Consider the following 13,768-nt stretch of genomic DNA (forward strand, 5'->3'; position numbering starts at 1 on the left):
TGGCTATAAGACACGACTGGAAATATAAAGAAAAATGTGGTTGATGCTTCTTTCATAAGAATTGGCAAAACACGAAAGTGAAATGCGCCTTCACAGGAGCATTTATTGTGCATCCATACAAACTTGCACATTGCTATTCATATTACGTCGGTTTGGCACTGCTATACGCATCAATGTTAGGTACTGGATTCACGCGACTGAAACCACAGCTCCTTGAAAACCGTGCGAACGAAACGGAATTGAAACCGAAAGCAGTAGGTGGCGGAGGGTGTCTCAATTCACCAGCGTCCCACGTACACGAAGACGCTGGCATCGAGGCGCCAACTGTCGGCGCTCATTAGTGTCATGATGAACTACTTCGCTTTACTCCTCCTAGACGGCATCATTTTCAAGACGGCATCTAAATGAAGAAAGTAGTGCGATAGATATTAGGCGCGTTCGTAGACTTATTTGCTCTTGAATTCGTAGCGCACTAAGGCGTTGCGCTGCTGAGCACGAGGTCGCGTGTTCGATTCCCGGCCGCGGCGGCCGCTTTTCTGATGGAGGCGAAAAGCAAAAACGCCCGTGTGTACGAGATTTCGGCGCACGTTAAAGATCCCCAGGTGGTCAAAACTAATCCTGAGCCCTCCACTACGGCGCGCCTCATCGCCTGCGTTGCGTCGGCGCGTTAAACCCTACAATCAATCAATCAATCCGTAGCGCAGTGGGCAGAGCTCTGTGTACCTCCTGTTGCGGCGAGAGAGTTCGTGGCTCGAATCCACGCGCAGCCGCGTCAATGGAACCTCTTCTGGCGACGTCATTTCCGTGACGGATATGACGCCGGTCAGGTCTTGGTGTACCCGGTCATTAAACACTTTCGTGTTAAAAATTTTGACTTCCCCCTGGGTCAGGGCCGAGCCATTGTGCGGCAACTGCAGGCGGCCATGGATGCAGTCCGGGCCAAGCTGGCGGGCGTCGGCCTACAGCTGTCGGCGACAAATTTGTCATGCTGGTGCATCCAGACACCGCCGCCCGTGGATGGACCCGGCGCCTGACCATCGATGGTGAGGAGCTCCAGTGGAAGACCAGGGTGCGGTACCTGGGGCTCACCCTGGACCACCGGCTGAACGTCCGGCAGGCAGCCAAGGAGCTCCGAGCCAGGGCGCAGCTGGCCACCACGGCAGTGCACAAGATGGTGGCCCGGGACAGCGGCTGCTCGCAGCGGACGGCTCTCCGGCTGTACAATGCCTCCGCTGTGGGTCTCCTCATGTATGCGCTGTCGCTGGTGAACCTGCGGAAACCGACCTGGCGGCAGCTGGAAAGGGATCACCGCAAGGGGGTCCGCGCTTGCCTCGGCCTGCCCCAGAGCTCGCCGTGCGAGAAGACGCTGGCCAAGGCGGGGGCGTGGACCCTCGAGATGACGGCTGACCATCGGGCGCTTGGTCCAATTGACCGGCTGCGGTGCGCCGAGGGGGGCGGCCCGCTGCAGCAGCGACTGAGGGGCTACCACCGCTCGCACATGGGGCGCATGCTCGCGCTCTACGAAGAGGTGGTGGCCCCCGTGGATGCGCGACCTGGTGGCCCGGCTCCTGCTCTGACAGCTGACGTGAGGCTGGACATCCCAGGTCTGCGCAGCAAGCGGCGGACGCCCCCCTGCGGACAACTGCAGCTGACACGGGGCGCCGCCTTGGGCGGCCTAGAAAGCCGCGCCCTTGTTTACACGGACGGCTCGGTGCGGCAGCAGCAGGGGTCGGCCGCAGCGGCCGCCGTGCTGGGTGAGGCCACCCGGCAGGCGCGGCTGCCCTATGCCTCATCTTCGGCCACAGCTGAGCTGGTGGGTGTCGGACTGGGCCTGGACCTGCTGCTAGAGGTAGAGCCCTTGCCCGAGCGCTGTGCCCTGCTGTGCGACTCTCGGGTGGCCCTAGCGCGTCTACAGGACGGCGACTCGCACTCCCTGTTGGTGCATCCGGGAGAAATCGGCGCAGCTGGCGGACCGGGGCACTCGGCTGTGCCTGCAGTGGGTCGCCGCCCACATCGGGCTGGACGGAAACGAGCGGGCGGACGAGATGGTCGCCGGGGCGCACGCGCTGCCTCCCTCGGACATGGTGGCCCAGGCGGCAGCGGACAACGCCCGCCTGCTCATCCAGCGATACCTCCGCACCAGGCACCCAGACCCGCGGCTGCGTGTCAGAGGAGGTCTGCCGCCTGTGCGGGCATCACGCCTGCCTCGTCGACTGCGCTCGGCCGTCCTGCGCCTCCACGTGGGGGGCGCGTGGACGAGAGCGGAACAAGGAGGTCTGGGGCGGGTGGCCGGTCCCTCCTGCACTCACTGCCGAGCGCCCGTGCAGTCCCTGCCGCATGTACTGTACGGGTGCCCCAAGTTTGCGGCAGGACGGGCGGAGCTTCTGGCCGTGCTCCGATGGGTGCGGCCGCTCGAGGAACTGCTTTGGCCCCCAGGCAGTGCAAGGAGCGGGACAAAGTGCTCGAGGCCCTGGGAGCATGACTGGGTGCTTCTGGGCTCCACAGCGCACTACGCTACAACTTCACATAACTGTCCCGGTTGCAGTGAAGTGTAGCTGCTAGTGTAGCTTTCCTGTGTGTGTATGTGTGTGTGCGTGTGTATGTGTGCAGGTGTCCTTTTTGCTACACCTTCGCGTCCTGTATTTTGATATTTATTTATATGTCTAGTGTTTTTTTTTCTTCACCTAACGTTGTATATATGTCCCTTCTTATTCTTGCCCATGTGTTATATATTTATGTAAACCCTCTACCCTATCCCCCAATTCCTATGTACTCTTTCCTCCCTATCCCACCTCCCCTACACCAGCAGGCGTTCCGGTGTCCGCCCCTAGGCGAGACAATTTACGCCTGTTGGTGGACGTTCCTTTATTTCTATTGTACAATAAATACATACATAAAGCATGCACTGCCGCAAAAAGGCTGATGCTGTGGGAAAGCCCGCAAATAGCGGTTGTGAACGAGCTCACTTCGTCGTGTTGCCTGCTCGTCCGGCTGACCAGGCGTGACGTAATTGCCTGCTCATGTGACGTCATCGGCTTCCTTCATTTTGGAGCCAGTTAGCAGTTCGCTTAATTGCACGGTCACATTACACCGGATTTCCCCGGAGTGATATTCCGTTCCGTGATGCATACAAGCCCCGCACCTCCGGTGCGATGCAGAACGTTAATTAAACGTGTTGATACGCCGCACCCCACCTCTAAACCTACTTATAATGCACCAAACCACCCTTGCTCGCGAAAATAATGCACAATAAGTAATAATAAAAAAAATCCCCCTTGCAAACCTTTTAGTCCTGATGGGGCTCGAACTCAGGACGTCCACGTCAGAGCCCTTGTTTCTACCCAGTCGGATACTGAGACAAAGAATCTAAACTTCTCTAACGTTTCTCAAAACAATATAAGCAGTGTTGGAAGCGAACCACTAGACGGCGCGGGGTGCGTGCAGGAAGTGCCGGGCTTGTACCTACGAGGGAACGGAACCTCGCTTTCCGGGACTATCACCATCGCCTTCAACTTCGTTTTCACTGGAGCATCATTACTTCAGAGATCAGCACGCGCTTTTCCAGTCACAAATTGTTTTCCGAAAGAAATATTCATCACAGCCCCTTCCTTAACAGAAAAGATGGTTAAAACACGAAGCTTTCTACAACGCAATCTGAGTCAAAGTTTAAAATCCGAACTGCTCCGAGCATGTCCGAATAGCGCGACAGGATAGACGTCGGCGTCACAACGCGAGGTATCCAGGTTCGATTGCGAGCACGAGAAGCGTTTTTTTTTCTTTCGAGGCGCTCGACGTGCCTTTGTAGACACCCATGGTGTAAGTTGGGTTTCCTACAAACCGTTTTGGACGTAACGATTTGGATTTTGTCTTTGACTTTGGACTTTGAACTCATTGGCTTTCGACCAGAGGAAGCTTCGCCTTTCAACAATCTTTCACTTCCCCTACGATCATCATCATCGTCAAAAAAAGTTGGCTTTCTTACAGTGCGATTTGGGGCAACGTCGCCATCACAATCAGGGAGGCATAGAAAGCTTCGCATTATATATATATATATATATATATATATATATATATATATATATATATATATATATATATATATATATACACAGAAATAAGGGTTGGCAGTCAAGGAAACCTCGGAGAGCAAAGGGGAGGTTGAAATAGGTCATTGAAACAGATAAAGAATTTGGAAAGAAAGAAATTTGAGAAAAAATGCCCGCCAGGTGGGATCCGAACCCACGACCTCCAGGATACCGGTCTGGTGCGATAACCACTACGCTACCGGCGGGGCGATTCCCCCCTCCCGCTTTCTGGGGTATTTATATCAATGTAATTTTTTTCCTGTGCTTGGCGGTGGTAGCCAGCGCCACTGTGACTTCTCGGGGTGAAGAGGACCTTCTTTTTAATCCCCGCGCCGTGACTCGAGTGTCTACGACATGTCGAGAGTGGTCAACCAGCGTTGAACCCTCTTAAGCTCCCTATGGCACCAAGACTGCCAGAACAGAGGCCCTCGCTATGCATATAGCGAATCAGAATAGAAATATATATATATATATATATATATATATATATATATATATATATATATATATATATATATATATATTTGTGTGTGTGTGTGTGTGTGTGTGTGCGATCAACATTTAAACATAGTTTGGCCCGAACACGTAGTTATCTCGGTTTGTTGCTCTTTTGAGACGGGGTACATTGTGCAAAAACTTCCAGCTGCACACTCAAACAAAAGCGAAAGCAACTTGGTCGAGGGGGGTCGCACCTTCTTCCGGCCCCCGATGGTGTCGGCAGCGTTGACGATGTTGAAGGGCGGCCTCTGCATGTATTCGTTCACGGCCACGGCGAACTCCTCGAATCCCGAGGCCGGCGAGCCCACGATGCCCAGGTACGACCGGAAGGCGCGCACCACGGCGGGGTCCGCTTCCTCCCGGAACAGGCCTTCGGGAAGGCGAAAACGGAAGTGTGGTTCGCGAGCTGCTTCATTTGCCGGCAAATTGAACCCAAACAGCTCCGAGTCAAGGAGTGAACGAAGACGGAAACTCTTTCGGTTCGGGTTCATTCTCAGCTACTTTGAACGCACCTTAAATTAGAACGGTCGCGGACCGTTCTAATTTAAGACTTGATTTTGGAAATTAAAAGTAAGGTGGCCTACATAGTGAACTTTTGATGGTGTTTGGTCCAGCTGTCTATGATGCCATCTTCGTGAAAATTTCATGAGGCCTTAACGCGGCTGCTGTTTCTCGTAGGGTAGTAAAAGCAGTCTGAGGCAAAAAAAACTGGTTTCGAGCAGCTTTGTGGTATCTTAGTGGCTAATGATGCCTTGCAAAGGGGCTTGAATGCAGCAGACCCTACAGTGCTGAACTCAGGTTTAGGTCCATCGAAACTGCTCAATTATGTACATTATACTCTGCACTAAAGTGTTTCGCATGGTACTTCGCGTGTCAAACGTGCAAATTTGAGTGTACTTTTGAAAAACCCAGTAGGGCTCCCTGAATGAATGACACTTGCAACTGAACAAAGTGCTCTTAGCTATGATGGCAGTGGCGACAGCTCTTGTGAATATGGCACAAAATGTAACTAAATAGGTGTAATTTGCTTGAAATTCTCCTTCTTCATTGTGTGAGTAACAGGTTGACAAAGTGTATGTGCATAAGTCATGGTGGAGAATAATAATGCGCTGCGCGCGTTGCCGACCGCGTAGCATATGTTTGAACGACAACAAACTGCACAGCCGGCCACGTCGGACAAAACTGAAAGAATGCACTTATCAGTCGTGTGTTTATGCATGCGAGCACGTGCATGCCTGTGCGAATAACTACATGGCCAATTTGGCTGCTGAAAAACAGCGCACGAACTAGACATGGCGAAAACACTAAAAAGACGCAACAAGTGCTGTGTTGTGTTTCTATTTTTTTATTCTCTCGTCCTGTCTGCTGTTGTTTTTGTCACGGATAGAATCTAATGAGCCCAGCTCTCCGTCGTATTACAGTTTGACCTCGAACCCTCTGTTCAGGCTCCAGGGAAAGCTGTTGACCAATGTTTTGCAAATTGCTTCCTTCGAAACTGTCGCAGCTGAAAGTTGACTCGCGAGACAACTGGTGTGAACGTCGGCTCAAATGCATGCTGCTTTCTCGCAGACGCTTTGTGTCTTACCTGCTGTGTTACGCAACCTATAATAATAAAGCAGTGTGGCGACGTTTGAGCGCCAAGCCACAGCGGTGAAGAAGCCACCCAGCCACAAGCTTTATACTCTGTGGTATTTTGGCAGAACTTGACATCGGTTGTCTCACTTATTTGCGTTCGGCCCTCCTCTTAAGTTCTATGAATTCAGCTTCTTTGCGGTCACTGCCGTGTTTCCAAGGGATGTACACAGTCATCTAAAAATAAAACGCGAACATGAAAATATAAATGAGAACATACAAACTGCGATTTCTTTCCACACAAGTGAAATTGTCGCGTGGATTTATTTCGATAACAAACTTGGGATATGTGACTTCAGAAATGTATCAATAACGCACCGTTATTGTGTTCATTACGATGTTTACTCAGTAACATCTCCCTTGTAATTCTTTTTGGTTGTCTGAAATGAAACATTCACATTCACATTTGACCTGCATGAGCAGTATTTTTCGGTTTTGCATGTTTTGGTTCGTATTTTCCTTTTGCACTTTATTTGTTCATGGCTCTACAGGAAACAAAGTGCACACTACAACTCTGTGCTTTACACAGTTTGTTGCATAGGGCGAGAAAACAAAATAATTTCGTATAAAGCAAAAGTTCAGCACTACACAGCTCATGTGACAGAGCATTCCGTGCTTGGTTTGGGTCAACAAAAACATGGTCTGGACAGTGACTGAGCAGCAGCAGTCATCTTTCTGTTGTGCACTGTACACTGGATCGTGACATACATGAAATGTAAATTGGCACAGTCTTATTTTTAATACAAAAAGTAAAAGCAGTACACAACAACAAGGCCACAGCAAACCACCTGTGTGCAAACATTGGAGAAAATGGCATGCTCTAAAGCACGAAACACCCTTGCGCTGACTGGTATAGTTGTTGAGCGGAAGATTGTTTTAGGGGCTGGGGCTGTTGGAGTCTCCTGTCGTCAATCACAATCGTCGTCTCATGTAGTCACGGTACTAAAACACTGGGAAACTCATTGACGCTTCGTTCTAGAACGTAACTCGTAATAAGAAAACACCGGGACACTCGCTTAAGCCTTGCACTAGAGAGCTTCGTGCTTCAAAGATGAGAGACTTCTACAGCAAAGCTGTATACCTCTACCCTTCAATGATTTCATGTCTGCCGGTCGCGGGTTCGATTCCCGGCCGCCGTGGCCGGTTTTCTGATGGAGGTGAAAAGCAAAAACGCCCGTGTGTACGAGATTTCGGCGCACAATAAAGATCCCCAGGTGGTCAAAATTAATCCGGAGCCCTCCACTGCGGCGCGCCTCATCGCCTGCGTTGCGTCGGCGCGTTAAACCCCACAATCAATCGATTTCATGTCTATCGGAAAAAACGCCAAGGCGCCAAGAATAAACTTGTACACTGCATGCATCACCCCTCCCCAGGTTTCACGTTAGTGGAGACTGCCCGGGATTTTGTTGTTCTTCATTGCCATTTCCTTTTTTGGCAAAATAAAGTGGAAATAAATTAATTATTAGCATTTCAAATTTTTGCTTTTCTCTGAGCCCCCACTGTGTCATTTAGGTTTTCACAATTGTTGGATTCTGCTGACGAGACTACTTACTCAGGCAAGATGGGCCGGGTAAAAGTGCGTTCTGGGAACACATTTGTCCCCAAGTGTGTACTTTGGCCAGTGTTCTCGCCTGCCGTCTGACTGTGCTCGAGTAACATTTTAAGTGAATACTACACTCAACGTAATTGCACTTAAGTTTGCACGTTTGACAGGGGTGTTGTACAGTACATGGATATTGTACAGGGATATTGTATTCAGTCGGGCACAATGGATGGCGCACTCGTTGGTTGGTTTATAATGCACTTTTACATATTTGTGATGCATTCGCTGTCTTGGAATAAGGTAATTCAGATGCAGCCACAGCAGAACTCTCAGGTTCGAGCTGGCCGCTTCTGTCGCCGACGTTTGCAGCGCGAGCGCTTTCTAGATATGGCTGGCTTGTTGTTTACATGAGAACCACTGTACAGACAGCAAGATAAGGAATGTTCCGAGACAGATAGCCTTCTGAAAACATAGAGATGCAGGCCTTTGCATTGTTACAATTGGTCTGTTTGATCATCATCATCAACAGCAGCCTACTCAGGTGCACTGCAGGACGAAGGCCTCTCATTGACCTCCAACCGCTCCTGTCCTGCGCTGCTCGAGTTCATTCTTTGCCTCTGAATTTTATCTTTTCATCCCCGAGTTGATGGCCTTCCCCTTCTTCTAGTCCTGTCTCTCGGTATCAACTCTGTTACCCTCGTTGCCCACCTGTTGTTGGTTTGTCTCGCTTCTCATGGTGTTACCATGCATGCTTTTCGTAGCCTGGGAACAGCACCTGTTCACCGTTTTTTCCATTCTGTTTTGTCGCAACTGCCTAAGCACTGGTATCAAAAACGCCGACCACAAATCTTTTGGTGAATAGCCTGGAAGTGCTTCCAAGCTTTAAAGCCTCCTATCCCTGGAGGGCGAGTGAGGGCACTCTTTATTCATTGACATAGGGTGGGTAGCAGACAAACCACACATACCTCGTGTTACAGATTCGAGTGCCCTTAGAGTACTTCGTTATTCCGCCTGGTAACAAAGTAACGCAAGGAGTTTTTGAGGGTTTGTGCCGAGCTTTGTGTTGTAGACTGCCCTTGTTTGTACTGCAAGGTAGTGGTGCTGTGTTTTTAAGATGTTCTGCATTTGAATCGCCTATTATTGGTTCGTAAGGAAGCTCGATCCTTGCATCGCCGTTGCCTTGTTGCTTTATCAGGAGAGACATAACGTGTCTTGGTTAATGTAAAATGTTTTAAAGACAAAAGTCTTTCTTGGGCTACTTAAATGTGAACATTTTGATCTGTTTGTCTGTATGTCTTTCTCTCCTGCGATTCAGCCGCCCAGATAAAAGTTAAAGGAATTCTTGACCGATACGTCCGTGTAGGCAAAACTGTTCCAAACCACTAAAATCTAGAAGTGCACCTAATACTTGTCAACATTGTTCTGCGAAAAGAAACCCTTAGGCATATTTGCGGTGATATGTCACTACTTAAGCGGTATTTTCAGCGTTCCATTGGTTGAAAATACATTGCCGCTTGATTTTTGCAATAGCAAATAAAAAATGCGCGCCGAAAACAATGTTTTGACTGAAAAATACAAAATTTGCTCGCGTCTGATCCTAGGCACTGTGGTGGCATTCCAGGAAGTCCCGAAGTAACAAAAGGTTCCAGTCGATGGCACGAGCAGCCGAACGCGGTAAAATTGAATTGGCTTGAGCAAACCTCTACCATGTTTATCGTGGGATGAGCGAGACAGGAGGGGAAGAGGGTGAGCTGTGGGTGGGGGCGAAAAGAGGTATGTACGTGGCAGTGGAGGATGAAGAATAGTCTTCCAACTAGTTCACTTGCAGTGAAGGCCAGTTTTTCTGGTACATACCTGTTTAAGCCCTAGTCTGGGGTTCGAAGAGGAGTCATGTTGTAAAACCCGTGAGTTAGTATTACCAACTGTGTTGTAACCATTTATTTAGCCCTACTACTGTTTCGTAAGCAGTATTTTTTGGCTCCCTGGCAGCTACGGCTTAACAGCATTCTAGTGTAGCATTGTGTTGTCGTGAAGAACAGTATTATTGATGCAGTGCCTAGTGTAAGGGTTGTTATGGCTTTGTTATAAATGAAAAGGTGACGGAATCAAGCTTGTGGCCTGCACCAAAATGTTGCTTACTGCATGCAGAAATTTTCTTTGGTTGCCTATCTGGTGCTGCAGGCTCTCAAACATTGGAAGTTATATGGGTTGATAGGTGGTAGTATGTCCATGTCACCGGAATAAGCCTTTTAATCCCGACTCTATCCCTGTACTGTCAGCAAAAAATAACTGCACAATATTTGGACATTTCGAAATTACACACATACAATCAAGCGTAGCAGACAAAAAAGAAAGGACAACAGCTGGCACGACAGGTGCTTGTCTGCCGTCTCTTTTGTTTTGCCAGGTCTCGTACGGTTTTAATTCTACTGCAGTGTATGTGTCTGCTTTGGTTGGATCCATCAAAGCGTACGATGTAAACGTGTTTCGACATTTAGTACACTGCGGGAAAAGTTTCTCAGAACAGGGATTTTCTGGGGCGGTATTCTCGCGTTTTGTCTCTTTTGCGTCCCTTTCAAAAGTGTCCCCTTTGGCGAGCCCTGATTGGCTAAAAGCAAACAACTGGAAGTGACGTAACGCAAGCGCAACAAACCTACCGTCAACGCCCACTGCTTAACCGGAAGTACGTCACGATGAAAGGGACTCAAAAGGGACGTTTTCAAAACTGACAGTCACGAGAATACCGCCCCTGGAGTGGTACAAGTGCCACCAGGAAGGATAAGCGATATGGGGAAGAAAAAATGCATAAGGTAGCTGTTCTGGCAGCTTCTTTTTTTTTAATTGAAAATTCTTTAGCATTGCGGGTGCTGGAAGCGTCATTTTTTATGGTTTTTAAGATCGTGTCCACAGCTACATTAGTGAGACCAATGAATGAGCAATTTGGGAACCAGTTCATTCGTGAAATCGAGTTTTAACTGTTATAACCGGATAAAAAATTTAAAGCCGTTCCACTCAATGTGAAAGCTGTCGGAAGTGGAGAGCAGTTATTTGCTGTAACGGGCTGTAGTGCTGTTGTCCGCTCACTGCTACCACCGAATGCATTTCAAATTTCCCACCTTCGCAGTGCTCACGCGCCCCCTACCTGAAACTGCACCAGCGGGATATCTGTTGTTGTTGTGCTCGCTTTTCCTCCTGCACGTGCCGGTGTTGCACTGCCACTTTTTTTCGCGTACTATCGTAAAAACCAACCGAACGAGCGTTTTAAACTAGATTATTGCAGGCGCTGCCTGTTAATTGCATATATTTTGCCTCAAATGTACCTGCAGTTTTCGTTGCGCTGAACAACGGGCAGATGTATGACAAGCGCCAGTGGTTCACGAGTTTCGAACGCTTATGGCTATATGAACCACTTGGCTTTCGAAGCCTCTGTGGGATGCCTTGATGACGGTATGCCGTGTGGCTCTACTTGGGTCCAGCGAGCGAGCTACGACGACAAGGCGAGCGCCTAAAGTGCTCTGCGCACTTCATGACTTCTTTAGTGCTACAGCATGTTCATGCCTTTTTCCCCGTTTTCTTTGTCTTTTGGCATCGGTTACTTTGGCAGGCATACTGGTGACACTTGATGCCACAGTTTCCCGCGATCAAAGTTCTTTGTGGCTGGCGTGTGCCTGTTTTACTCGAGTGCTGTCGAGTTCCCCTGTCGTGCGATATAATGTCAAGGCCTCACATGTTGGGTTGTGTTCGGTTTGCCGTTGGCAGCGTGCTGAGGTTACATGGTGGAACCGCACCCGGCTTCTACTTTGGAGACCCAGGCTTAATTCCCATATGAACTCAAATGGTACTTTGTTCGTAAAATAAGCTACCAACGGCGCGCAGTCATCAACCAGAAAAAGACAGAGGACACGTGGCCTCGACAGCGTGTTGCTCTGTGGTGTTGCTGAGTCAGTGCAACATCGCAGCAGATTCAGCGTTTCCATGTGCAATGTGGTCTGTTGTTAGGCAGATAGAACTGCTGGCAATGACCGGTCCGTGGGAGTTTCAGAAAGTAAGTTGCAAATTTGTGCAATTGGACACCGTTTTCTTCGCAATCCTTCAAATTATTACACACTGTAAATTTTTTTTATTTATATTTTACACCTTCCATTATCTTTTAAGGTTGTGGCATACGCTTTGGTCACTTTTTGTAGTTCCGTGACGCAATATTGGCATCAGCGTCGGTTCTGGTGGGGGAGGCACCTTGGTGTGATGACGTCAGCTCTGGGTACAGCTGGCGACCGTGTATGCTGAGCATTGTGCCACCATCAACGGGTGGGGAGGACAAACGTCACTGCGCTGGCCTGGCACTTGCTGAAATTGCGTAGCTTTTTTTTGTCCCCGCTGAAGTACCAATGTCCTCCTCTCCACACTGCTGCTGTCTCAGCTCCCGATTTCAGTGTCAGGCGAGTGTTTTCTTCTGGCTGGTGCCGTCATCATCCCCAGTTAGCTGCCATGACATCTTTCCGTGGATGCTTGATGGGCACGACGGATAGTTGATGGCTAGTACCCACCAGAAAGTTTTTCCAGCGAGCCTATGCTCGGATAAAACTTGAGATTGACAATGGAAGTTCCCCTGCAGGTGGCCATTTCTCCGCTCAGCGCTGAGTGCCTCACTGCGAGTATTTTGAACGTGACTTAAGTTGTTCTCGTGAATTTTTGGGCTTAATCTGCTCTTTAAATATCTGCAGTGATGACAAACGCTTCAAGTGCAATCTCCTTTCACAAAAAGCATGCGGGCACTGACGTCAGCGGTCTGTTGCGTTGCCGGAGTGACACACTGCATCATGAACTCTTGCCGTTCTTAAATTGTACCCGAATATAGTAACGCCCTTACATCACAAAAAAAGAAAAAGAAAAAAAAGGGGAGAAGTGGAACTGTGGCTGCTTCTGTACACACAGAGCTCAACCTTTCCCGCCCCCGCCTTCTCTCGCTCACTCGCAGATGTGCACGCCCGCCAACACGCCAGCCACGCCGCCCAACTTCCCCGAGACCCTGCTCTCGCTGTCCAAGCTCTCAGCGGCCACCCCTCCCATGGGCCCCAGCCCCCAGCAGGGCTCGATCCTGCAGGTCTCGGCGTACCCGACGTCATCGGCGGCGCCCCCGTACAGCACGCAGGGCTGCATGGGAGCGCCCAGCCAGTACCCACAGAGGACGGCTCCCCCCCAGGGGCGCTGCTACCCCCCCAGCACCTCACCATCCTCCATGGAAGCGCAGCGGTAGAGGACGCCACCTGCCTGTTGCCAGCGGAGGAGGAGCGTCCGTCTCTCCCTCCCTCTTTCCCCTTCCCGCTAACCTGGAGGGGAAAGAGGGAGAGAGGGAAGGAGCCTGGCGGCCGACGGGATGCGGCATCACTTCCGCGTTAGGGGAGTATCGGCGTTTCTGGACATTCGATCGGTTGGCCGGGCTTTGTGGGGGTGCGGCGGGTTTCTTCGTTGGGTGGCTGGTGGGTTGGGTTTGTCGTAGGCTCCACGAGAGACGTGCTTTGCGTCTGCTGGCTGTGGCCAGCGTGTTTCGAGCCGAAGCAAGTTGGCACGATGGAGTATGGCAAGTTCGTGTGATTGGATCTAGAAGTTTGAGAATTAATTGATTGGAACAGGATTTGAGTGGCGAGCAGAAGCGTTGCATCGACCATGAGAAAATCTTGGCTGGATGAGGATGAGGTTAATGCTAAAGTTAATTTGGTGTTGCGAACATTTTGCACGAAGAGTCAATTTTTCTTACACGCTGTGCCCTGTGTCTGACGAGGCGTTGTCTTTGTCCGAAACAGGATCCTTATGTACTGTGCTTTCAACGCAGCTTCACGATGGATTTGGCGATTTTCCAGGACAACGAGATGACAAATTTCGCAGCAGGGCAGTTGGAAATAAAAGGCAGGGTTCAGAAGCCATCGTGCTTTGGGGTCGATGTCATGGCCACAGACTGATCTTCGTCACTGTAAACCACCCCGCAGTGTCCAACGCCGATTGGGTAAAC

The 13,768-nt window shown here is 49.9% G+C and overlaps 1 protein-coding gene across 1 annotated transcript; it reads left to right on the forward strand.

The window, feature by feature from the left end:
* Nucleotides 1–12,355: 12,355 nt before the first annotated feature.
* LOC144165687 (uncharacterized) lies at nucleotides 12,356–13,238 on the forward strand. The gene is made up of 2 exons (XM_077695495.1): nucleotides 12,356–12,409; nucleotides 12,737–13,238. The coding sequence occupies exons 1-2, from the start codon at nucleotides 12,356–12,358 to the stop codon at nucleotides 13,013–13,015; spliced, it is 333 nt and encodes a 110-aa protein (XP_077551621.1). The 3' UTR covers nucleotides 13,016–13,238.
* Nucleotides 13,239–13,768: the final 530 nt, after the last annotated feature.

Source organism: Haemaphysalis longicornis, unplaced genomic scaffold (assembly GCF_048455015.1).
Source record: "Haemaphysalis longicornis isolate Haplotype H1 unplaced genomic scaffold, Haemaphysalis longicornis Haplotype H1 scaffold_147, whole genome shotgun sequence".
Taxonomy (NCBI): Eukaryota; Metazoa; Arthropoda; class Arachnida; order Ixodida; family Ixodidae; genus Haemaphysalis; species Haemaphysalis longicornis.